The following is a 24,646-nucleotide window of genomic DNA, read 5'->3' as shown; positions in this document are numbered from 1 at the left end:
ATGTAGCTAAAACAGGAACAACAGTATTACAAGCTAAAAAATATTTAATTAATGGCAGCACCTGTTGCTATAGTAACGCTTGTTTTGATTATTATGACGACCTTGTGTTCGATGAATGTAATATAAAGCACACCTACATATTTATTCAGAGAAATTTAGTGATTTGAAATAAAATAATATACATTTATTTCTGTTTGTTTCTAACCAACGAGTTTATTAAGTGATTTTTTAAATAAAATAATGTACATTTCTTAAGAAATATAAAATAAATAGAAAAAAATGCGAGAATCTGGAGTAACAAAATTTTTAGTTTCTTTTACCGGCCAAATAGAATATGTAAGATTTCCTGCAGGAGTATTTGACGAACAGTTGTATTTACAATATGAAATAGTATGGGGTCTCGATTGGGATCCTATTTCTGGGTTAAACTCAGGAATAAGTCAAATAGCAAAGTCCGGAATGGACCCGGAAAAGGTTATATTTAACATGCCTGTAGAAATGTTATTTGGGAGCACGAACGTTTTTGGATGTATGTACATTATACGTATTTATAAAAAGATATTAGTAACATTGTATTGATAATAAATATTTAAGAAGTGTAGAGTCGTAAGATATTTTTAGATTGATGCTGTATCCCGTATATAGCAGTATAGGCAGAGGGAACCTGCGAACCTAGTGGTAAAACACTGTTCGTTCCGTTCCACCCTTTTTACCGAATTCTGGAGGCATTGCGGAACTTAACGCCGCGCTTTGCCTCGTTACCAGAGCGAGGAAATGAAAATATTACATATTTAATTTCCTCGAGTGGGGATCGAACCCATTACCAATCGCGATTAAATTCGCACGCTTGTACTCGTACCTAGTCATGTATCTATTTTTCTTATATCAAATTTTCTTTTTATCACAGCATAAAACTATAATATTTACTTTGAAATACCCCTAAAACTTTTCATAGGGCCTCAGCTAGTAATAACAGTGCGTGCCAAAAATTTCTTATCTGGAGATACTCTACGGGGATACGCATTGTTTCTCTTACCACCCACTACTGGTACTCAAGAGTTGTCATCTCCTCTCTTAAGGCCGAGATCGGCTACGTTGTTGGGAGAGTGGTTCGCCTGGTTCACTGGCAGGCATCCAGAGCTGGTAGACCCTAGAATGTTGGCGAACGGAAAGGAGAATTACCGTGAGTTGAGAAGAAAGCAAATGCTAATAGTTTTTTCTATAAATTTTATTATTTTTACATATGTTTCACAGTTCAAGGTTCGAAGTAATTAGACAAAGTCACTCTGTCTTTTATTTTTTGAATGATGTTGAGGCCATCGTGAAAAAGTGTGAGGCTGTAATCACGTCGGCACTGGATTGAATTGTCATTAAACAAGATAAAGCGCAACGGTGGCGGTGGGTTCCGGTTTTTAAAAACTTCCGGCGAGATTTGTTGAACATGCCTTGAACATAATCATATAACACATTAATTGAAGTGCATTCTCCTATTGCGTTATATTGTTTTTTTCACCGTACATTCTCCTTTGTGTGTTTTACATTCAACGTGACACTGGCGAAGTGATTAGTGCTGAATTGGCACGCTCGGAACGCCATAAATAAAGAGCAGCAGCAGCAACATTAATTGAAAAGTTACAGTTATAAAACTAATTATAATTACATAATAAAAATAAAGACCATAGTAGTACCTACTTGGTAGATATCATAAGACGAAGGCTAAATCTCACTTTAATCATCTTTTTCCGATATTAAATTATTTTATTTCGTAATTATAAAGTATACATATAGGTATAAATAATTTATTTTAATTCTCAATTCTTAATTCTCTGGCGTTAAGTTTTATTTTCCTGAAATTTATTAGAATAGGTAAAATCAAAGTTAGTCATGTAATATAGGAACAAACTTGTCCAATAAATAATATATTTAAATTTACCTCAATAAATATTGTAATATGTTCTATTCTGCTTCTTGGGTAATGTCTGTATACATTGTTAAACGGGAAAATATGATATTTATAATAATTAATGTTGTCATGTTAAATACAGGATTAGATCTTATATACCTATCTAAATATAACACCAATCAATTAATGATTTGGAAATAAACATAAAGTGAAGAAAACAGAGACTTGTTGTTATACTATACTCTATTCTTCAGTCTCCGCCCGAATCTGAGACACTAGAGAGAAAAAGTAATCATTATTCAATCCTCCGAGTAGAAATCGAACTCACAACCACCATATTTAAGCACTCGCTATCCCATTGTGCCATGAGGACCTCTAATTCTGTTATAGTACCTGATTTACTGTATAGATATATAATATTTTCAAAAATATATTTTTTTTCTTACAGTGCTTAGGACGGAGTCTTATGGGAGTGTTAAATTGAAAATGACAATGGTTTCAAAAGATCTTCGAAAACTTGGTTATGATAATCAGCCATAAATTAATTTTAAGTACGTACTATTACTTATCTATACTATACATATAATAAATAATTGTTACTTTTAAACGTCTTCTTTTATTAATTATACCACGTCTAATAAGAAGAAAAGTTATTTTTTTTTACAAAGGACAGAAGTTGACTAACATAATTTTTTTAATCGACATCAGTAAAAGGAAGAAGAGTCCCTCTCTTCTATCGAGTTAATCAATTCGACTTTTTTTATGTTTGTTACAACTTTTGACTGGGTGAAGCGATTTTGATGATGCTGTTTTTATTTAAAAGTTAGTGCCTCTCGCGTGGTCCTATTTGAATCCTATTGGTTTATTGCTGACAATGGTATCCTTGAGAAAACACTAGTCTTAGATTTGCACATGTGCGCGACAAATGGACGAATAACTAAATATCCCGCCAACCGATTTGGATGATTCTTTTTATATTAGAAAAATACACTTCAAGGTTAGTTTGATCAAGCTTTTGTAAAGTTTTTATAATGGGAACCGGTTAAAATTCATAAAGTCGATTTGTTTTTGTAACAAATTATAATTATTAGTTTTACGCTTTCTCCGTAACGAGTATTCAGGAATATCACTTTCCAATTCTAAAACATTAATTGATTGATAACTTTTAAATGTGAATAATAAATAAAAATTAATTAAGAACATAGATAGGTACATTATTTATTAGTATTTTTTTAGCTTCACGCTGTATCCCGCACACAGGCAGAGGGAACCTAGTTTTAAGATACTTCGTTCCCCACTTTCCGCAAAATTTTTCGAGGCATTGCGTGTTAAGTGGCGGAACTAAACGCCGCGCTTTTCCTAGACACTAGAGCGAAGATATTAAAATCGATCGAACCCAGAACCGTTGCCGTGACCTCTATTTATTAATGTTTATAACTATTCTTTGTATGTACCTATATAATCATACAGACCCCTATCCTTTCTTTAAGGTATTTATAATTATTGTCATTAAAATAATGAAGGTAGTAAGTATAAAGAAGGTAATTTAAAAATATACGAAGATATGCAAATATGTATATAATTATATTATACTAGCGGACCGCTCGCGATTTCACCCGTGTCAACTATGTTATTATTAATTTCTGTCTCCATGACTACGTCCTAGTGACGTCTATGCAAAATTTGAGACTCCTAGCATTTGTAGTAACGAAGTTTCATACAAATTTTCGACCCCAAAAACAACCCCTTAGAAGTCGAATATTGCAAATTCCCGTCTTAGCGAGCACCTACGTCCTATAAGTAACTCCTATGCAAAATTTGAGATTCCTAGCACTTGTAGTTTCTGAGATTTCGTGATGAGTGAGTGACCTTTCGATTTTATATATATAGATTAGTTGAAATATAATCACACGTTTTCTGTTTTAAATAGGTTGTTGTCGTATCGATTTTACACAAAAACGTTGTACGTAAACTGAAAATCCTTTTAAGTTTCAACCTTGACATTTACTTTGAATATATGTTTGTGGTAATATATTCAAATAATATTTTTTTTTTTTTTTTTGTAATTTGTTTTTATTTAGAGACTTTTTAAGCAAGTTTTATTATTGTTTTCTGGAGAAAACGTATCGATTTTCTTTCTTGAGGCCAATCGTGGCCCTGGGGCCCAACGGTGCGGCAGAATTTAGAGAGACTTACAAATACGGACTTAAGTTTCGATCTTAACAGATTATTACAACGGTATCTCAAAATCGCTCTCAAGATCAATTTCAGAGTTGAGACTTAAGACCGATTTATAAATACGAACCTACAACTGCGTCAGCCGTCGATATTTTTTAACATATATTTGTATATATTTATAAATACATTTAAATGAATGGCAAACGGGAAATTTTTCATATCAAACAAATTTATGCAATGCTTGTTTCTTTGACGCCTGAATATTTTTTACGGAGGTTTTCCTTTGAAAAGACATTGTATCTGGCATGCATAGATAGTGTGACATTGAACTAAATGTTATTTTAATTGGTCCTCCATTACGCTTATACTTTACTTCAAGGGCTTGTTTTCTTTCTGTATTTTAATTAGCTCCATATTATATTTTTAGTGTCTAGTAGAAGAAACTATTTAGATATTCATGTTCAAGTGAAGCCAGTTACTGCGCAGGAGTAGCAGATGATGCGAAAGAGTTAGGTAGCTACTTATAAATTCATTCTACAGTTTTTATATGTTTAGAATGACCTTTATAAGTAGGTAAAGAAATTCACTTGGTCCAATCAAAAATTCAGAACAACAGAATACCTCATTTTAGAGGTAATTACGCTTTTTCAAATATAAACACTCCCACAGCGGTATACGAATCCACAATGTTTACATGCAGTCAGACACGTTGACTGCGTCAGGATGACCTCATATGTTGTTTCATCTTTCTTTTTAGATTTTTTTTAGCTTCACACTGTATCTTGCAGATAGCAGTGTATGCAGGGAACCTGGGAACCTTGTGTTAAGACACGCCATTCCCATTAAGAGACTTCCGTTTCCCACTTACCCCTTTGTGTGTTGAGTGACGGAATTCAACGCCGCGAAGATTTATTTAAAACTATAAACTTGTTGAAGAAAAAAAGATTGACTGATTATTTTAATTTTCTCATCATTTTCTGATCATTCACTGATTAACCTAAATAGTTAATAATTTTTTTTTTTGTGCGTAAATTAGTTTTTGATAAGTATATTATTATCTCTTTATGTCATCGGCCCCTGCCAGATGGGCCGATGACATAAAGAGGTTGGCGGGAAGCGGATGGGTCCGAAAAGCTGAGGATCGAGTGTGGTGGCGAGAATTAGGGAAGGCCTATGACCAACAGTGGACAAAAGATGGCTGTTGATGATGATGATGATGAAGTATATTAAATGTATATACACGGTTTTTTTAAAACGAAGTAGGTACATAATTATATTAATCTATACACTTAATTATATCTGTATATAACAGTACTCAGTAAAGGAAGGCCCTGGCAATAGCCGGGACTAATGCCAAGAGGAAGAAGATAACAGTAGTCAGCAGTCGGCACACGTAACCAGTAGGTATCAAGTACCGAGTAATACGTAGCTGACACACCTATGGACCTGCGTTGGGGGAAAACGGGTTTACCTCGTCTGTGGTTTATGATGAAACATGGGTGTGTCGAACACACCTATAACATGCGTGTGCAGATTACGTTTCAGTTTGTATCCGGCATGTGGCAGAGAGAAAGGGTAGGCAAAGAGAGCCTAGTGTTGAAACACGGAATACCTAAAAAAAAATGTGGGGAACAGTGCGTTTTAACACTACGTTACCTCTGGCTACCCTGCTGTATGCTGGAGCGTAAAGCTGATTTCTGTTTTTATTTATATCTACTTTTAATGAAAATCTTAAAATTATCTTAAATGATAGAGAAAGAATAAGATCGATGAATACCAAAAGATTGATAGGTCACCCGTTAAGTATGGGCAAGAGGATAAAAGATAAAATTGCACACGTCACCTTAGGATATAGCAAAATGTAAGGTAAATAAAAAGAACTATAAATACCTAAGTAACTGTATCGTACTCCATTTTACTGCAGAATATTGCACCATATTTATAAAAATGACTATTTTCTATGTTTATGGAACCGCACCTTCATCGTCATGTCGTTAGGTAAATAAATTAATTTTTAACAAAAAGAAAAACGGACTTCTAACAACGAACTAAAAAGTGAAAAATAATTTTACAAAGATTTTATAATTTTAAAATCGATGTCAAACTACTGCTACAACACCTTTAATACAATATCTAATGACTAAGCCTGTTTGTTTTACTTGGCACCGACTTCAAAATTATAAAATCTTTGTAAAATTATTTTTCACTTTTTAGTTCGCTTTTAGAAGTCGGTTTTCTTTTTGTTAAAAATTAATTTATTTTATGATTTTAAGTAATGGGTAGATCTTAAAATGATGCTTCTTAAACGAGTGGTGATGGTGGTGGTAGTGGTTCTCAACGAGTGGTTGTGGTTGTTCTATGTAAAACTTCATTTAATTAGGTATTATTTTTGTGCAAAGTTACATTTTGGTATATTAACAAGAACATACATAAAAAGTATTCGGGCGAATTGGGAATCTCCCTTCTTTGAAGTTGGTTGAAAATGAGAACATCCATTTTTTTGAGGTTGGTGGAAAAGAAATGCAACCATCAGGAATCTCACTTCTGACATCAATTTAAAAAGTTTTTACTTGTAACTATTACAGTATAATAAATTTTTTACCAAAAAAAGCAAACTTTCTCAATTTTCTCCGGATTCCATAATCGAAACCTAACCAAACTTTCACCAAATTATCCTTGAAGTGTATTCTTTCAAATAAAAAAAGAATCATCAAAATCGGTTAGCGCAACATTGAGTTATTCGGCTATTAGTCGCGCACATGCCTAATGCAAATTTAAGACTTATGTGATTTTGTCATGGATACCATTGTCAGACATGGACCAAAAAAAATGGGACCATTCGGGAAGCTATACCTTTCAAATAAAATTTTTTTTATCAAAATCGGTTCACAAAAAAAAAAAATACAGTCGAATTGATAACCTCCTTTTCTTACAGAAGTCGGTTAAAAAGACCGGTAAAGACCTGTGCTCTTTAAATCTTCTTATTTAAGAAAATCCCGGTAGGTACAGATTGTCTTAACATCAGGCTGTTTCTGCCTGCATTGCTATATATGTGAAATACATAAAAAAAAATGAAAATCTTTTTTCCGCAAAATAGAGGCAAACGAAGGATAACTGTATATCTTTTCCTCTTGATACGCCTCACCACCCCTATAATACTAATTACGTGAGATTACATTACATGCCAATATGCCTTGGGATATCTCATTGAAATTAATAGATGATTTTTTTAGTTAGAACTATTGTATATTCATTTATAAGAAGTATGATTTGTTTACCTAGATTTGTTCAATATCTTTAAAGTGTTATTCCTAAGAGTAGATACTTTAAGTACTTTAAAATTAAATCAATTTCAAAGTCTCCAGCATTGTTCTATAATTGTTATTTAAGTATATGTTTTTCAGAAAAAAAATATTATGACTTATTCATCTTTTCAACGAGTACAATTTATTATACTGACATCTATTTGAATATATTATTCATTTTATTTGATTTATTTAATAGCATATTAAAAAAAGGGGAAATAACCTTAAGTAGGTACACTAGTTAACGAATCATACATCTTTAACATAAGAGTTTATAAGTTAAACAATAACTAATAAAAAGTGACAAAACAATAGTAGAGTACATAAAACATTATTAGTAAAGAGTAAATGAGTAAATCCAGATGCCAATATTAGTTAAGACTACTTTATAAAGCTATCTGTTAAAGCTCGGTTATCATTGAAACGTAACCTGCGCAAGCGCAATTATCAAATATACAAGCAGTCGAATCCGAACCGTCATATGAGACGCACGTCCCGAAATGTAATATTATTTAAATATATTTAATAATACATCGATTTTGTTGTGCTGTGAAATCATCAAAAATAAGGTATTTTTTTTGTTCATTTATTATTTACATGATTAAATATAAATTATATTATTTTCAAAGGACACGTGAATAAGGTTTCATATAAGATTTTTTTTACAATTTTCATCTACATTTTAAAAGTCAAGATAATGTTATTTTTTTGGTTTATATTTTTTAATTTTGGTATTTTTTAAGTAAAAAAAAAACAATGTTATATAAGCAAGTGTATTTATATTGCAAATATTTAAAAATATTTATTATCTTTTTACCAATTACACTTCATTTACATATAGTAATTGTAAATAACATCAAGGATTTTTAATGCTAATTAATTTGATATAGAGCCTAATTAGGCCTCAATTTCGAACGTTTTTGCCAATTATTGATAATGATATATATAAGTATCTGCATTTTAATTAAGTTTACAGTTTTAATATATGCATTTTTTACTTATCTTTTCCTTTTCTTTGCTTGTGGGGATTCCCGAGTGGAAATCGAACCCAAAGTAAGCGCGTCTTCAGTTAGACATAACACACGTATTTATTTATTTGACAATGAGTTTTAACTTGGTAAAAATAATTACATAAATACAAAAGTTGTTTATATTTTTGAATTATAATAATCTTGGTACTTTTATCAATATGTATATAACATTATTATCGATTATGTATATATTCATAAAAGTAAACTAACTAAAAATTTTAATAAGGCTGTTTCAAATTGTAGAAGTCTGTTTTAAGCTAGATTTTGATAAATCTCTTTTTAAATATATGTACCATTAAGTAAGTGACCTTTCATAATGTGAACAGTTTTTTAGTGACTATACAAATATTCTTGCTTCGCCCGCTTGAACTACCTACACAATTATTTATTTACTCATCTGAATTACTTTCATGCTCATTACTTGTCATTTCTTCTTAACTTTGAATTACGGAACTGTTTACTTTTTTTATTTCTAGAAATAGATTAATTTCTGAATATTTTTATGTAGGTTCTTAACGATTTGAATTTATGTCATGTTTCTGCAAGTATGTACACAATATATTTGTATATAAGTACATGCATATATATGAATATAAATTAATTTATTATTTAGCAATTAGCATATCTATATCAGGAGCAATTAAACTTTTAATGATCCAGTATTTTAGAGCGTTCCTTTTATGGAGGTAATTCTGCGAAATATAGAAGACAGGGAAATACTCAGATTAATATTATCAAGGAAAACCAAGCTTTGAAAACTATTACTTCATGTTTTCACTTTAGTTGTATTTACATATCTTAAATTTACATGTAGATAATAATGTATGTTTTTCTTATTTTCCTTTATCAAAAACTATAAGTCGCCGAATTTCATACACTTCAATACGACCGCTCTTGACATACGGATAACAAAATGACCCCAATCCCAATCCCAATTCCGGAATACCACCACCCACCCTAAGACAATAATTCATTCCTCCGAATAAATTCGATCCATAGCCCTCGCGATTACAGTTAAATCCTGTGTCGCTGGAATACAGAAAAATATTTCATAAAAAAAAAAAATTGCTTCACGCTGTATCCCGCACACAGCAGAGGGAACCTAGTGTTAAGACACTCCGTTCCCCAATTTCTGCCGAATTACTTCTTAATCAAGTAGTTCAATTATTATATAATATTGCACCTTTTTTTAAAATGAATGGTCCGTTTTATTATTATTTATATAAGAGTTTATATAAATATAATAATGACGCCAATCGTAAAGCAGGGATCGCGACAGATTGGGGGTTCGACTCCCAGTCATGAGGAAATAAAAAATAGGGGAGTTGAGTTTTGTCTCTCAAAACGTAAAACCTCAAGAATTCGGAGGAAAGTGGTCAACGGGAGTGAGAACGGGGGTGTTTTAACATTAGGTGTCCAGGTTCCCTCTGCCCACCCTGCTATATGCGGGATACAGAGTGAATCTATATAAATAAATACAATAATCAATGATAGCGAGAGCTGGACGATTGTATCACTTTATCGAGCAACAATGTTTCGAAATCGGTGATTTGGCAAACGCGGCTATCCATTCAAGGATGAGTTAAAAGATTGAGTAAAATACTAACTAGTTACATTGTTTATCTATATATAGAATAAAAATGTAAAGGATCGGTGTCTGTACATGGAGAATTTAATATGAGAAAAACTTATGTTGGAGGCATTTATCAATGTGATAGAACCCCAAACAACTTTTTGTTTTGTTTGTTTGTCTGTGCGTTTATGTACGCCAATCTCAGAAACTGCTTAACCCATTTAAATTAAATTGTATTGTTATGTTTTGTCAAACTTCTCTAAACGTTGGCCTCATATTATAATCTACATCAGGTATCTAATTCGCTTGGCAACTATAAAAACTCGTCCTGATATCGCCAAAACTGATCAAGGCTTGTTTGCATTTTATATTAATGATATAGTCGACTATTTTTTTGTATTATTTCTCTACTACGAAAATAAAAAGCCTACTTTACCTTTGAAAGGTCGGACTTTATCTTTTTTATATACTAAACTACTAATACTAAATAAAAAGTTTTAAAATTCTTTAAATATTTTAGAATCTAGATCAATTTAATTAATCTGTTGACTACCTCCCAAGCACTATTACTAAGATATAATATGTATGTACACTGCATACATTCTCTCATTCTCGTTTTGTAATACTATTCAGGTGAATAACATTAAGGTATTATTAAATATAAATAAAAGCCTTATTCACTAATTAAATATGTATATGACAATAATTAATATTAATTTAACAAGTTTTCTTTTACATAGTATATTATTAATTACAATTTTTAAATTTATATCAGTATGAACATATATGGGGTAAATAGAAATTTACTGTTCTTCATTCTCCGGGATTTCTCCGGGATTTTTGGGATAAATATTATGCATGTTAGAAGTGTTATATAAAAAAACGAGTTTATACACAGTAAAAAGATGGCAATGACAAAAATTTGTTAAAAAAGAATAAATAATAAATTAAATTAAAATGTTTAATAAGAGTTAAACGCTAACTTACGTCCCTGTGTACCTATTAGTAGTATATATTACATTAATTTCACTACAGTCGTCAACATGCCTTACACCTGTTTAAATATAATGATATAAACAACTTTATCAACGAAATACTCAGAATATATCATTAAAATGAAATTATAAATATCATTCGCAGTAACGTTAAAGGCGTAACTCTGTGGAATTTCCTTAGTATTGTAGAAAGAGGTGCATTGATAATAATTATAATTATTTTGACTTGTATTTCGGGTTTTTCGAATGTATTTACTAGAATTTGAGGCGCGGAACTCTAAAAATACACGTAAGTAACTCAAAAGCTTATGGCTTTTTTCCCCGTAAAGTTTGTAAACTTTTATAACTTTAACTTTGCGTTTTTTTGTCCTGAAAATAGTACGAAGGCCTCGATAGGCGAGTTCGACTTACACTTAACCGATTTATTTACTAGTGTTGTTTGACTAACGATGTTTGTAGATGCAATCCTTACTTAAAGGAATCTAATATATTCTTTCTCCGACCTGACATGCAAGAATAGTCTTGCAACCCAATATTCAAATAGTGGTAGACAAAGCGCGCTATTGAGCTCCACTACTCAATACGTAACGTATCCAAAACTTGGCGGGAATTTGGGAACGGAGTGTTTTGACACTAGGTTCCCACTGCAATGCTCATTTCATACTACTGTTTTAGTAAGATACATTATGGAGGCTATCAAAGTATTCCTATTTTTTGCATCTCGTGTAAACAAGCTGCATGTCAAAATGCAATTTTAGTTGGCGTTTAAATCGTCTCTTGTCACGTTAATTACTATTGTAATTTATATTATGTTTATTCAGTAATTCACACCTACTTATAAGTGGCAATTGAGTTAAATTTGCAAATCGAAGCATTTCTTATAAGTAGATATTTTTGAATAATTTAGAATTTTGATGTTCTACGAAAATATGTATTTTAATTCAAATTTCAATAATTTCAATAATTTACCACTAATGAAAATTTTTAAAAGATATGAGTGCATAATATATGTGTACATCGTAGTGCAGAGGAACAAAAGTGTGACTTTAACGCGACGGTTGTGGGTTTGATACCGACCCGGGGTAATGAATTATTATTTATTAATGTTTTCATTTCTTCGCTCTGCCACCAAGGCAAAAGCCCGGAGTCGAATTCCGCCACTCATCACGCAATGCCCCGAAAATTCTGCGAAAACTAGGTTCTCTCTGTTTACCCGCTATGTGCGGGATACAGTGTGAAACTGTTTTTTTTTTTGTATATAATACATTGGAAAATATTAATAAAAAATATACGTGTACATTAAAAATAACATTTCTTTTTACATTGTTATTGTAGTCAATTCAAACGAATGTGAAGTATCTGGTTAATCTTATCTATTATAATCTCACGTCATCAGATAAGTACTATAAAAACACTTAAATATATCAAACAACATATTGAAGCTAGACGTGGTGCATGACGCGACAAGTGTGGGTTCTATTCCCATTCGGGGAAATGTAATATTTAATTCCATTTCCTCGATTTGGTAACGGGGGGAAGCCCGGCGCTGAGTTCTGCCATTCAACACGCAATATCTTGAGAGTTGGGGACGGATTGTCTTAACAATAGCTTCCCAGGTTCCCTCTGCCTATCCTGCTATGCGCGGAAAATTGCGTGAACCCATAAAAAAAACAACATATACGTGGCCATCTTTCCTTATAATAAACAAGAAAGTAAAAATAGATATTCAATAATAAAGTAATTTGTCAATACAGTATGTATAGTTTTTAATTCATTGATAGATCAATTATATAGTTATAATTACTTTGTGCCCAATGCTCCTGCCGTTGCGTGGCTAGCGTCTTTTTCTTTAATCAGACCAAGGAGTTTTTGACGATTTCCACTAGAGGCAATAAAATGTTTAATATTTATCTCTTCGCTCTGTTAACGAGGCAAATTGCGGCGTTGAGTTCCGTCCCTCAACAGAATTCGGAAATTAAATTAATCAAATTAAAAAAATATGCATTTTATGCTGAACCGTTATTTATGTTGAAGCTATGGGAGCAAAGTGGTACAGCGCTGCCTACTACAAACGCAATGGTGGCGGCTTCGATTCCCTCTCGTGGGAATGAATTATACTTATCGAATCCACGATCTTTCATTCGAAAACAAGAATTATGGGTCTGCAGTTATTAATTATTCAGATCCATATATTATACTCATTATTAATTACGCAATAGTTTTTTCTTTCAGTTTTTAAATTTTGTATTAAAAATTATATAACAATTATTGTTTAATTGCGAAATTTAGTTCAGTCTCCGTAACAACAATCAGCCGGATATAATTATGTATGTATTTTAACGGTAGTTGCATAAAAAAAATAATTAAGTACCTACCAGTTTTTGTTTCATCAATCAATCACTTCGTAAAAAGTTAAGTATTCATTAAATTGTATAATTTATTTCTTTTTATAATGTAATCAATAGTTTTTTTATATTAACTAAGCAATTAAATTATTTAGTCTGCTAATGATGTTTTTTAAATGTGTTTGTTTCCCTTTGTATCCAACCGCGGCGAAGCCCTAAAGGAGGGTTATGTTTTTAAAGTGTATGTAAATATGTCCATAATAGTAATGTTTCCCGTTACTATTAGACCAGTATACCGATTTTGATATAATATAATAAAAAATGTATTCTTAAGCACTTCTTTTAGAATATCATCAATATTTGATTAAAATCTTATTAATTATAAAGATATATAATGTATGAAAAAATAAGGAAAAGTGACCTCGGAAACAACCTAGTCTATACTTACATTAGAATAATCACGTAGCGACAATACTAATTAAGCTATACTTGCAAATAATTTTATTATAAGGTATGGTACTATAATAATAATATTATTTTTTTTATAAAAGTTCAGTATATGAAACTGTATATGAAACTGAAAAAAATGTATTTCGATACTAAAAAGGGAATCAAAATTAATAAGGTTCTTCCGGTTGTCCCAGAATTGATTTACATTTATATTACATTTGATTGTTTTTTCTATAGATATTATATAACGTCTAAATAAATGATCGATTGTATCGTTGCCCGAAGGCACTATTCCGAAGGTAACCCTATACTACAAAAAAAACTAGTTACGATCCAGTTTCGTATGGAAAAATGAAAATTTGAATATATTTGTACTTGTAATAAATAGTCATATGAATATATAAATAAGGATCTGATAAAACTAGTAATTTTATTACAATATTTTTTTAAAAAGGAAAAAAAAGTAGTGTATAATATATATTTTTTAAATCAGTAAAACTAAACTCTCCGAACAAATAGGAAGCCTAAGCCATAGAAAAAAAATATTTAACCTCCTTTTAATTGTGAGGAAAATCATTATTAGATATGCGACGTCCTTTCATTTTAATACCTCGAGGTTACAAGCAAGTAACTGTTGGGCAATGAGTACAGTTAAACAAACGGTTTTCATGGTGTTTTTTAGCTTCACGCATATAGTGGAGTAGATAGAGGGAACCTGGGTACCTCTGTTGCTATAAAGACACTTCCGTTCTTCCCTTTCCGTCAAATGCTAGAGGCGGATTGCGTGTGGATTGACGGAACTTGGGTGGTAGGGCGAGGTAATTGCGTAGGCAGATGGTACGTAGTGTTATGACACTTTCCCAAATACCACCTAATAGTCGAGACATTCCTTGTTGAGTGGCGTAACTCAGCGATGCGCTTGGTCTTGTTACTACAACGATGAAAAAAAAAGTATATATTGTTAATCATACCCTAATCGGGATTCGAAACTACTACCGTAATTTTTACCGGCATAGTTCCACACCACGGCTGTCTTTGAGCCATGACGACCTCAGTGTCAATAATATAAGAGAGTACAATTTTCAATAACAAGGCTTTGCGTTTGAATAATTATGAATAATTAATTACACTGTAAGTATGCCATTACATTAAAAGATATAATTCATTAATTTTTCATTACAAAATAAATTATTTTCAATAATACTTTTTTATACTGGTCAGAATTCTTGGATAGTTCACAAGGGGCACGGCTTCAAATACTTGATACTTTTTAAATTTAACTCTTTTATCTTCACAGTGCGCAGACGAAACCCGGGGTGTGGGTGGTAAGAGTTACGACACTTCGTTCCCCACTTTCCCCGAGTGGCGGAACTTAACGCCACGCATTGCCTTCATTTAAGTCACACGCTTGTGCCTCTGTCTCCTTGGCCTCAATTTATTTTCAATGTTTGTACGAAAATAAATATGAATTTAATATATATAAGCGGAGTTGGAGGCAGAAGTTAGTAAATACATAATATCTATACAATTATGCTCATTAAGTGAAACAGCAAGTAAAAGAATTGTGCAGTAGACTATGTTTAAAATCTTTTTGTATTTAAAAAGGCATTTGCATATGAAAAATATTCAAGAAACTACCATTATTATAATAGCATAGTCTTCAGGTATTTTTCTCATATATTATGTTTTATACAGTATTTGTTTTTTTTATTATTCCATCAAAACATTGTAACTATTATAATTATGTAGTAAGTTAATTACTAATTTTGATTTCGCGAGTGCCGCGTTTAGTTGCATTCAACCTGCAATATCACAAAAGAATGGGCGGAAAGTGGGTAACGGAGTGTCTTAACACTAGCCACATGGTAAAAATATCCCAAAAATACTACTACTATATTTAAAGCGAATTGTACAAAATTCGGAATTGAACTGTCGGTAGAAGTGTTTCTAAATAAGTGTAGGTAGGTACATATAGAAAAAAAAAATAATGCTAGTCTTCTTATTAGATGTGTTTAAATAATAATATATGGAAAATAAAATATGGAAACGAAACGAAATAAAATATGGAAAATCTTCTTGTATATTGTAGCTAATACATATAATATTTATTATTTCAACAATTTGTATCGAATGAACGTGACGACTATAGTTTCGAAAGTAAAAAGAAAAAAAATACAGTTGAATTGATAACCTCCTTTTCTTACAGAAGTCGGTTAAAAATATTAATATTTGTGCACTCTATAAGCCGTAAGCTGAGCTATTTATTTATTTATTTATTTATTTATTTATTTATAAGGCCCACCAACAATTGATACAATTATTACATGCCATTAAAGAAAAAACAAAGTAAATTATTTCTAATAGCTATGCATTTGTGTGGGTGTTATGGGGGTATTTAGAGTTATTTTCAAGGAGGAGGGGGCCTAGGCTTTAACGTTATATGTTCTTGTAAACGTTGTTTTTTTTTCGGAGCAATTTTTTTATAAATAAAAATGGGGTAGCCACCCGATTATTCTGGGGTGAGCATGGTCTACATGTCCGCCCATGTTTTTTTTGTTGTCAGAACGTTGTATATAACGAAAGAAATAATTATTTACACAACCATACAACTGACGAGAGTGAAAATGAGGATGTAGAAAAGTTGATATATTTTATTTTATATTTTTTGTATCGATAACTAATAAATAATAATCAATTTTATTTTTTTCTGGCACTACTTTTGATGATCAGCATATATGCAAAGTTCAGGTTATGCTTCGGGAACTTTGTTATGTTATTATAATTATAAGCCTTCCTCTATTCAAAATTACTCTCGTGAAAACCATATTAAAATTCGTTGATAATTATTTTCTTTTCTTTAGAGTATGGTATACTCAAGAAAAACATAAGATTAAATATTGTCGTCTTACCACTGTTAGAAACAGTTTCCTCATTTTCAAATACATGAAATAATAATTACAGTTTGTTATGATAGGCTTGCACGTGCTATATAAGGAAAACTCTTGTATTAAAGTATAAATAAACTAATTTTAATATTGGCAACACGACTTTTCTCAGTTTACTTTGACGGCGATCGCAGATTCAAATTACGATGGATTTTCTTAGGAACCATGAGGTAGACAAAGATGAAAAACCCGGAGTCGTAGAAAAAAGCCTAGGCTAGGCTAGTCGTTGAAATAAGGCTAGTTTCATTACATGACATTATCGAAATGGTTATAACAAAGTTTTTGAACTAATATCTTAGCAGCTGTCTTGTATATTAAAATTATAAATGTTGTCTTTTATTAGCCGACATTCCAAATACATATCGTTACCAATATTCATATGTAAAATCGTCACAATTATACTTTTTTTTACTAGTAACGTTTGGACAGTTCACAAAGGGGCGCAGGTTCAAATTCCGCTACGTTCAGAAGTCATTGCTTTGCATATATATGTATAATTATACGATATATGTTAACGTCTCGAAAAGGAAAGAATATATTCTCTCGTTCTATCGGTATAATCGTATTTCATTACACTACTACGTACTTACTAGGTACATATTTATGAAGACATTAGATAATTAATTTAAAAATACGAATATAGCAACTACAAGTAAGTATGATGAATGGATCTCAATATATCCTTTTACATATTTATAATCTCTTAACGGCATATCTATGCTAATTTGTCCCATTGAAATATAATAAAATGATTGCAATGAAAACTTTGAATATATTATATTAAAAATTCATTACGAATAGATACATTATAATGAAAATTATGATATATCTATTAATTAATTAATAATTATAACTTTTTTTTACCTTCACGCTGATAAAGAGGCATAACGTGGCGTTTAGATCCGCCACTCAACACAGAATGCGTCAAGAATTAGGCGGAAAGTGGGGAACGGAGTACCTTAACACCTTAACACCTTGGTTCCCAAGTTGCAGGATACAGCGTGAAAATAAATAAATAAATAAGCTGTATAGTCAAACACACATTTCATTTCTAGTTATTTATTTATTTTTAGTGAGCGGGATGCTTCAATGAGTGATTATAACAAAACAATAGGTGCTTACTTCTGATGTGCGTCATATAAGTTTACACTTAAAATTTTTATTTTCTTTGTCACTAACTTATTTTTATAATAAACGTAGAAGCCTCCACGCGGCTTCTCCCGTTTGAAATCTACAAATGTTTATTTAATATCATTCATTGTGTATTTAGGGAAAATTGCTTGATTATTTTAGTACGGTTATACATTTAGTAAATTATAGCTTAATTTTTTGGGTTTTTATTTGAATTTGCTCTTAAAAGCGGTATTAGGTACAAGTGCATGGCAAAGGTGATTTTTGTCCCACGGGTAAATATATAGCTATATCAATAGAAAATCAAATATTAAAAATAATTAAATCCTCAGTGGGAATCGAAGCCACAACCGTCTATAATGTTTTTTTAATTTACTTTCAAACTAAAAAGATATACTTTGTATTAATTTCTGTTTTGACAAATTAGCGTACGATTAATGATTGCGGAATCCATGATAGGTCATATACAACAGGAGAACGTGCATCGATCTAGGTGATATTATAAAAGGTCAAGTTTCTCACCTAAGTACGTACATAGTTGTATAAGGGTGCGGTCGCGTCGATTGGGAGTTCGATTCTTGCTCGGGGAGTGGAATATTCAATATTTTCATTTTTTCGCTACTCTATACGCAAATATTTTCCATTGGAGGCCTAAAAACTTAACTTTGAATTGATATTTTTGTGTAAAGGTTATTTTTAAAATTTTCACGCTTATTTTTTTGTTAAATTAAAAATCTCCACAGTTAGCTATTTCCAATGAACCAAAGCCAATATATACAACTAAATTAAAAATGCATATTTCTAATGTTTAATTTTAATTGAATTAATTTAAAATATTTTTTTCCTCTTTTTTAGCAAGAAGCATTGACCTTTAACTTTGGAACAAACTTCGTAGACTAGTTTCTGTTCGTTTATTTTTTGTTATTAGTTCATTAAAATTAATTAAGAATATTGAAGGCTGTATCTAAAAACTGGTTGGTATACGTTAGTGAACTTTGTACAAAAAACAGCACATTTTGCATTTCATACAAATTATATTTTATAAGTAAGCACCCACGACTTGAATTCGGTTCAATTTATTCGGTTCAAATTTTTTACTGTGCCATAGTAAGGTCAAGGTTGGACCTATAGACTTCAATCAGTTTTTATATATTAAAGTCAAATTAATTAATTATTTTTGTATAGCATAAACACTTTATACATTTCTAATATACCTACATTTTAAAATTACAGTGATTTCAATGTTTTTATGAAATGAATAATAAAATATAAATAATTTAATGGAACTACAATTTTTTACGATCGTTTTGCTTTTTTATAGGATTTAGTAAACTTATAATTAAATAACAGACAATTTATACTTTTAAGCTGTTTACTTTTTTATTGCAAATTGAGGGGCAAAAGAGACGTTGTAATTAAGATGTACCTAATTTTGTCTATAAAAATATATTTTTTAAAGATTTAAACTTTTTTTAGACGAGATTCTATGTACGATTAGAACTTTAAAGAATAAATTTTATATTGTTTTCCTCGTAGAAAGAAATATTATTAAAATTAACATTACATATATCTATATCATAATTCCAGAAAGGTAGAGTATATGCGTAAAGTATATTTTATTGCGATAGTAGTTTCGTGTCACACCATGTCATGTTTAGCATGGTAAGAGACTGTGTCAAGGATCATTAAAATTATGAAATTTGCAAATTGATTCTAGTTTTGTATCTTCTTCTTTGTAGAGCGTTACTTATATAGGAATTGTTTGACTCTAAGCGGGTCGGTTGTGGGTTCGATTACCACTCGAGGTAGTGAATTATTTTTATTTTCACGCTCTGGTAACATTAGGTTACCTCTATATAAGGGGCCTACCCTGCTATATAAGGAATATATATTAGAGATAGATTAATGAGATTTTCAGTTCATTCAATTAAAATTAAATAAATTTACAATCATAATTCGAGATAAATAATTTTGTCATTTCTGGTTTTCTTCTTCAGTATTGTAGAATTCTGTTAAATAATTATTTATTTATTTGCAAAAACTATGTAAAGTACAATGAGGCTGTCAAGGAGTGCTTATATTTTATACATATATAAAATTGTAACTATATTAGAAAATCTATTATTAATAAATGCCCATTTATCAATTGAATAGAACCTAAATATTTTTTGTCTGTTTGTTTATATTTAGATTAACTAAGTAGGAAGTGTGGCCGTGATGGAGCACGTCGTTTCGGTTGGTTTTCTTACAAGGATACTTCATTCTCGGATATGACAAATATATTAAAATTCAATTAGTTTAGAGAAATAAACATTTGATCATCAACTATTATACAAGTGATATGTAGAACTATTTATTCTTTATCACGTTTAAAAGCACATCTTTAAACTTTTCTTTTCACTTTCATCTTTAATAGTTCCGACACTCAACAGGCAATGCCTTAAGAGTCCGGCGGAAAATGGGGACAGAGAGTCCTAAAGGAAAAGGAGTGTATTAACACTAGGTTCCTACGTTCCCTCTGTCAACTGTATCCTGCTACGTGCAGGATACAGCATTTAGCCAAAAAATGTTTTACTAAGTAACCTGACTTGGAATACTGAACTAATATAAAACCTGAGAAGATAATGAATTAAAAACAAATAAACAGTTTAAAATAAAATTATAAATAAAGGTCATACTAATAAAGTCGTATATAATTAAAGGTTTTAGACCTTTTTTATTATTTAACGCAGAGTTTATGTTATTATCTTAATTATAATTACCATAAAGATAATTTTCATTAGTTAAACAATTAAACCCTTCTTAACACATCGTAGTGACCTCGAAGTTTTATTGCAAAATACATTCTAAATCCATTTACGATGTGATCATTAAAGGAATTTTATTTTTATTTTCAGATGAAGCCGGTCCTGCTGGTTCTATTCTTGTCGGCTGTGTACGCCGACGAGCTGCCACTGTCCTGTAATAGACCTGTCTATTGTAAAAGCAATTTGCTGCACTATGTTCAAATGTCAAGAATCTTCACAGATTCTAAAACCTTTGTGGATCTTCATATGAAAAAAGATGAAAATAGTACCATAGCCGCTTTTGATGAGTTGCTCAAAAATACCAATAAAAATCCAACGAACGAACAAATTAAGGAATTTTTGGACAATTATTTTGATTCATCAAGTGAGTTAGAAGATTGGACGCCAGTTGATTACAGCCCGAATCCACCTTTCCTAGCTACTATCCGAGATGAAAATTTGAGGAGCTTTGGAAAGGATATAAACGACATATGGCCAACTCTAGGAAGAAGAATAAATAAAAAATTATTTGAAAATCCTGATCAATACAGCTTAATCCCTGTAGATAACGGTTTCATTATCCCTGGAGGTCGATTTAAAGAATTATACTATTGGGATACATATTGGATTATTGAAGGTCTCCTTGTTAGTGGTATGAAAGACACTGTCAAAGGAGTTATTGAAAATTTAATACAATTGTTGAAAAAACTTGGTCATATTCCCAATGGGAGCAGATGGTACTATCAACAAAGAAGTCAACCACCTCTTCTTTCGGCTATGGTATCTTTATACGTTCGAGAATCGAAAGATATAGACTTTCTTAAACAAAATATAAACGCTCTTGAAGAAGAATTAGAATATTGGTTAGATACTCAATTAATTACATTCAATGTGAATGATAGAGCGTACACTTTGCTTAGATATTATGCGCCAAGTGAAGGTCCAAGACCTGAATCTTATTATGAAGATTATAAGGATGCCCAAATATTCGACAGCCCTGAACGTAAACAAGAATTTTATACAGACATAAAAAGCGCCGCTGAAAGTGGTTGGGACTTTTCATCTCGTTGGTTTATTGGTAATGACGGAAATAATAAGGGTAATTTATCTTCAATTCATGCTAGTAAGATTATACCAGTTGATTTAAATGCGATATTTGCAAATGCTCTTCAAAATATGGCATATTTTCAAGCTTTGGTCGGCCAGCCACGAAAGGGGGTTCATTGGGCCTACCTTGCTAAGCAATGGCGAAACACAATCAAGGATGTGCTATGGAATGAAGATGATGGAATTTGGTACGACTGGAACTTACAAAACGAGGAACATCGTAAATACTTTTATCCGAGTAACATAGCACCTTTATGGATGGGCGTAGTTGATAAATCGTTAATTAAAAAGAATGCTCCTAAAATTTTGAACTGGTTGAAAGAATCTCACGGCTTAGACTATCCTGGCGGTGTCCCTACTTCTTTAATAAGAAGCGGAGAGCAGTGGGACTTTCCTAATGCCTGGCCACCTCTAGTGAGTGTTACAGTGAATGCGTTAGAGGCTTTGGAAACTGAAGAATCCCTTCAAATGGCTTTTGATGTTGCACAAAATTGGGTGCGGTCGTGTCACGCTGGTTTTGAATCCAATAAGCAAATGTTTGAAAAGTATGACGCTGAAGTTCCCGGACGTGTTGGTGGTGGTGGAGAGTACACAGTTCAGACAGGATTTGGCTGGTCTAATGGTGTGATATTGGAGTTCCTAGCGAAGTATGGAAGAAAGATGACTGCAAAGGACAACGCTGATTATTCCGTTATTGGAGTTGAGGGTGCTCATGTCCAGAAATCTGGAAAAAAGGAATCTTCATCCGATGAGAGTGGTTCTAAAAGTGATGATATTAAATAGAAATTCATTATTAGATAGAGTGATTTGCGTTTCCTAAATATATTTAAAGTATTTTCGAATTATTATAGTATATGTAATTAGATGTCTGACATATGCGTAGCTAACTGCTAACTCTGCAAATTTTAAATTTTAATTCATAGTAATAAGTATAATTAAACAAGTGCCATCATATAAAAGTTTAGTATATAATATACATATTGGTTATAACAGTAAAACATAACATAACAATAGCACAGTGAAAAAAACAACATTTCAGCTAACCATCTTAGAATCATACATTTGACTAAATTAAAATTGTATCTTATCTAGTATATTAGCTATAATTACCTATTATATTTTATTTGATCAAATATATTTTAAATATTGCAATATGTATTTGTCTTAAATATAAGGTATTTTTTAGATTCTTTGTGTATCCCGCACATAGCAAGGTAAGCAGAGGGTACCTGGGAGCCTAGTGTTAAGACTCTCTGTTCTCATCAAGTTTCGTTCTCCATTTTCCGCTGAATTCTGAAGGAATTGCGTATTGAGTGGTGAATCTCATCACGCTTTCCCTCGTTACTAGAACGAATAAAAATATTAAATACGACGACTACGACTGGCCTCGAATGGTATTTATTATATAGACACTGTCCCAGGTGAAGTTTGTCACAATCATAGAACAAATTATACCTAGGTAATATAAATAGTTTTTGAAATACAATAATATAAATTAATATACCAGTACATTGACTGATGAAATGAATTTATAAAAAATATATTTTTTGTTAAAAATAATATTAGTTTTTATTATTTTATTGTCTTACGAGTATATCTATGAGATGCAAAAAATCCTAGAAATTTATACTTTGAGGTGCATCCTTGACCAGCATCAATATCACACATATAATAAAATCAATAATTATACACCTTATAGAGTATAATTATACAGTAAAAGTATTATTTTTATTTTAAGTAATCATGTATAATTTTATGTTATTCTTATTTATAATATACTGTGAAGTTGTATTCAACTCTTATTATAATGAAAAATATTTGTTATTGTGTTTAATAGTTACCATGTAATATGTTGTGAACTTAAAATAAAGGCTGTGTCTTTATTTGTTTTTTTATATATTCAAGCTAATATATTAAATAAATCAGCTTCACGCTGTATCCCGCACACAGTAGGGTAGACAGAGGGAACCTAGTGTTAAGACACTCCTTTCCCCACTTTCCGTCGAATTTTAGAGGCAATGCGTGCTGAGTGGCGGAACTAAACACCCCGCTTTGCCTCGAACCCAGAGCAAAGAAATGGACTGAATATAAAATCTTGAAAAATAACAGATAGCCTCTATGTAGAAGTTCGAAGGGAATTTTAGAAAACTCACCCTGAAGAAAATGAACTAAGGGTTGAAAGATTAAATGAAATTTCGTCGCTTACAGGAAAGGGAAGGAAATGTGTTTATTTTATGAAATTGTACTTTTATTACGAGAAAATATTTCATGGGGAAATCGAATATCACGCAATGTGGTTTTACATATTTGTGATATAAAATTTTATAGGCGCTGCAAGTCTTTTTTGTTAAATATAATAATTGCTCCTAAAATAATTTATTTATTTATTTATTTATTAAGTACAACTGACAAAACTTACATTTAATCGGATATTACAAACATGTTTTAAAAACTATTGGCTAAAGTGATGCTTTACTTATTAAGCTGCTACGGCATGATTAGGGACCGTTTCATAAATATAATAAATAGTTTTCGTAAATATAATAAATATTTCAAATATTTGTTTTAAATATTTCTTATATATTTAAATTCTTACATTAATAATAATAATAATGTACTAACGACTAAATTGTTATAGCTAATTATACTCGTATTCCATTAAATAGATTTTTACAATATTTATTTTTGTATAATACGAGTACTATAATTTTGTTTTATAGCGATCTGTACACGTTATACTTATTGTCAAATTGTAGACAAATTATTACATAAATGTATTATTCTGATGTTTATACATCACCTAAATTCGTTTAGTACTTTATGTGTGAAATTGGATCAAACATCCATCCTTATACACTTTCTCGTTTATGATATTAGTAGGAAGGATATGTACCTAT

The 24,646-nt window shown here is 31.1% G+C and overlaps 2 protein-coding genes across 2 annotated transcripts; both read left to right on the top strand.

Annotated features, from left to right (window-relative positions):
* Positions 1-121: 121 nt before the first annotated feature.
* B9d1 (B9 domain-containing protein 1) lies at positions 122-2,478 on the top strand. The gene is made up of 3 exons (XM_085198434.1): positions 122-529; positions 956-1,183; positions 2,352-2,478. Exons 1-3 carry the CDS (start codon positions 280-282, stop codon positions 2,441-2,443), a joined length of 570 nt encoding a protein of 189 aa, XP_085054560.1. The 5' UTR covers positions 122-279; the 3' UTR covers positions 2,444-2,478.
* Positions 2,479-7,798: 5,320 nt separating this feature from the next.
* Positions 7,799-23,309, top strand: LOC146531209 (trehalase-like). Its single transcript, XM_085197955.1, has 2 exons — positions 7,799-7,955; positions 20,754-23,309. The coding sequence occupies exon 2, from the start codon at positions 20,754-20,756 to the stop codon at positions 22,530-22,532; it is 1,779 nt and encodes a 592-aa protein (XP_085054081.1). The 5' UTR covers positions 7,799-7,955; the 3' UTR covers positions 22,533-23,309.
* Positions 23,310-24,646: the final 1,337 nt, after the last annotated feature.

The sequence above is a fragment of the Heliconius melpomene genome, chromosome 15 (assembly GCF_056956725.1).
Source record: "Heliconius melpomene rosina isolate 202511_hmr_F chromosome 15, ASM5695672v1, whole genome shotgun sequence".
Classification (NCBI taxonomy): domain Eukaryota; kingdom Metazoa; phylum Arthropoda; class Insecta; order Lepidoptera; family Nymphalidae; genus Heliconius; species Heliconius melpomene.
The sequence above is the reverse complement of the archived record's forward strand: the minus strand, read 5'-3'. Positions and strand labels throughout refer to the sequence as shown.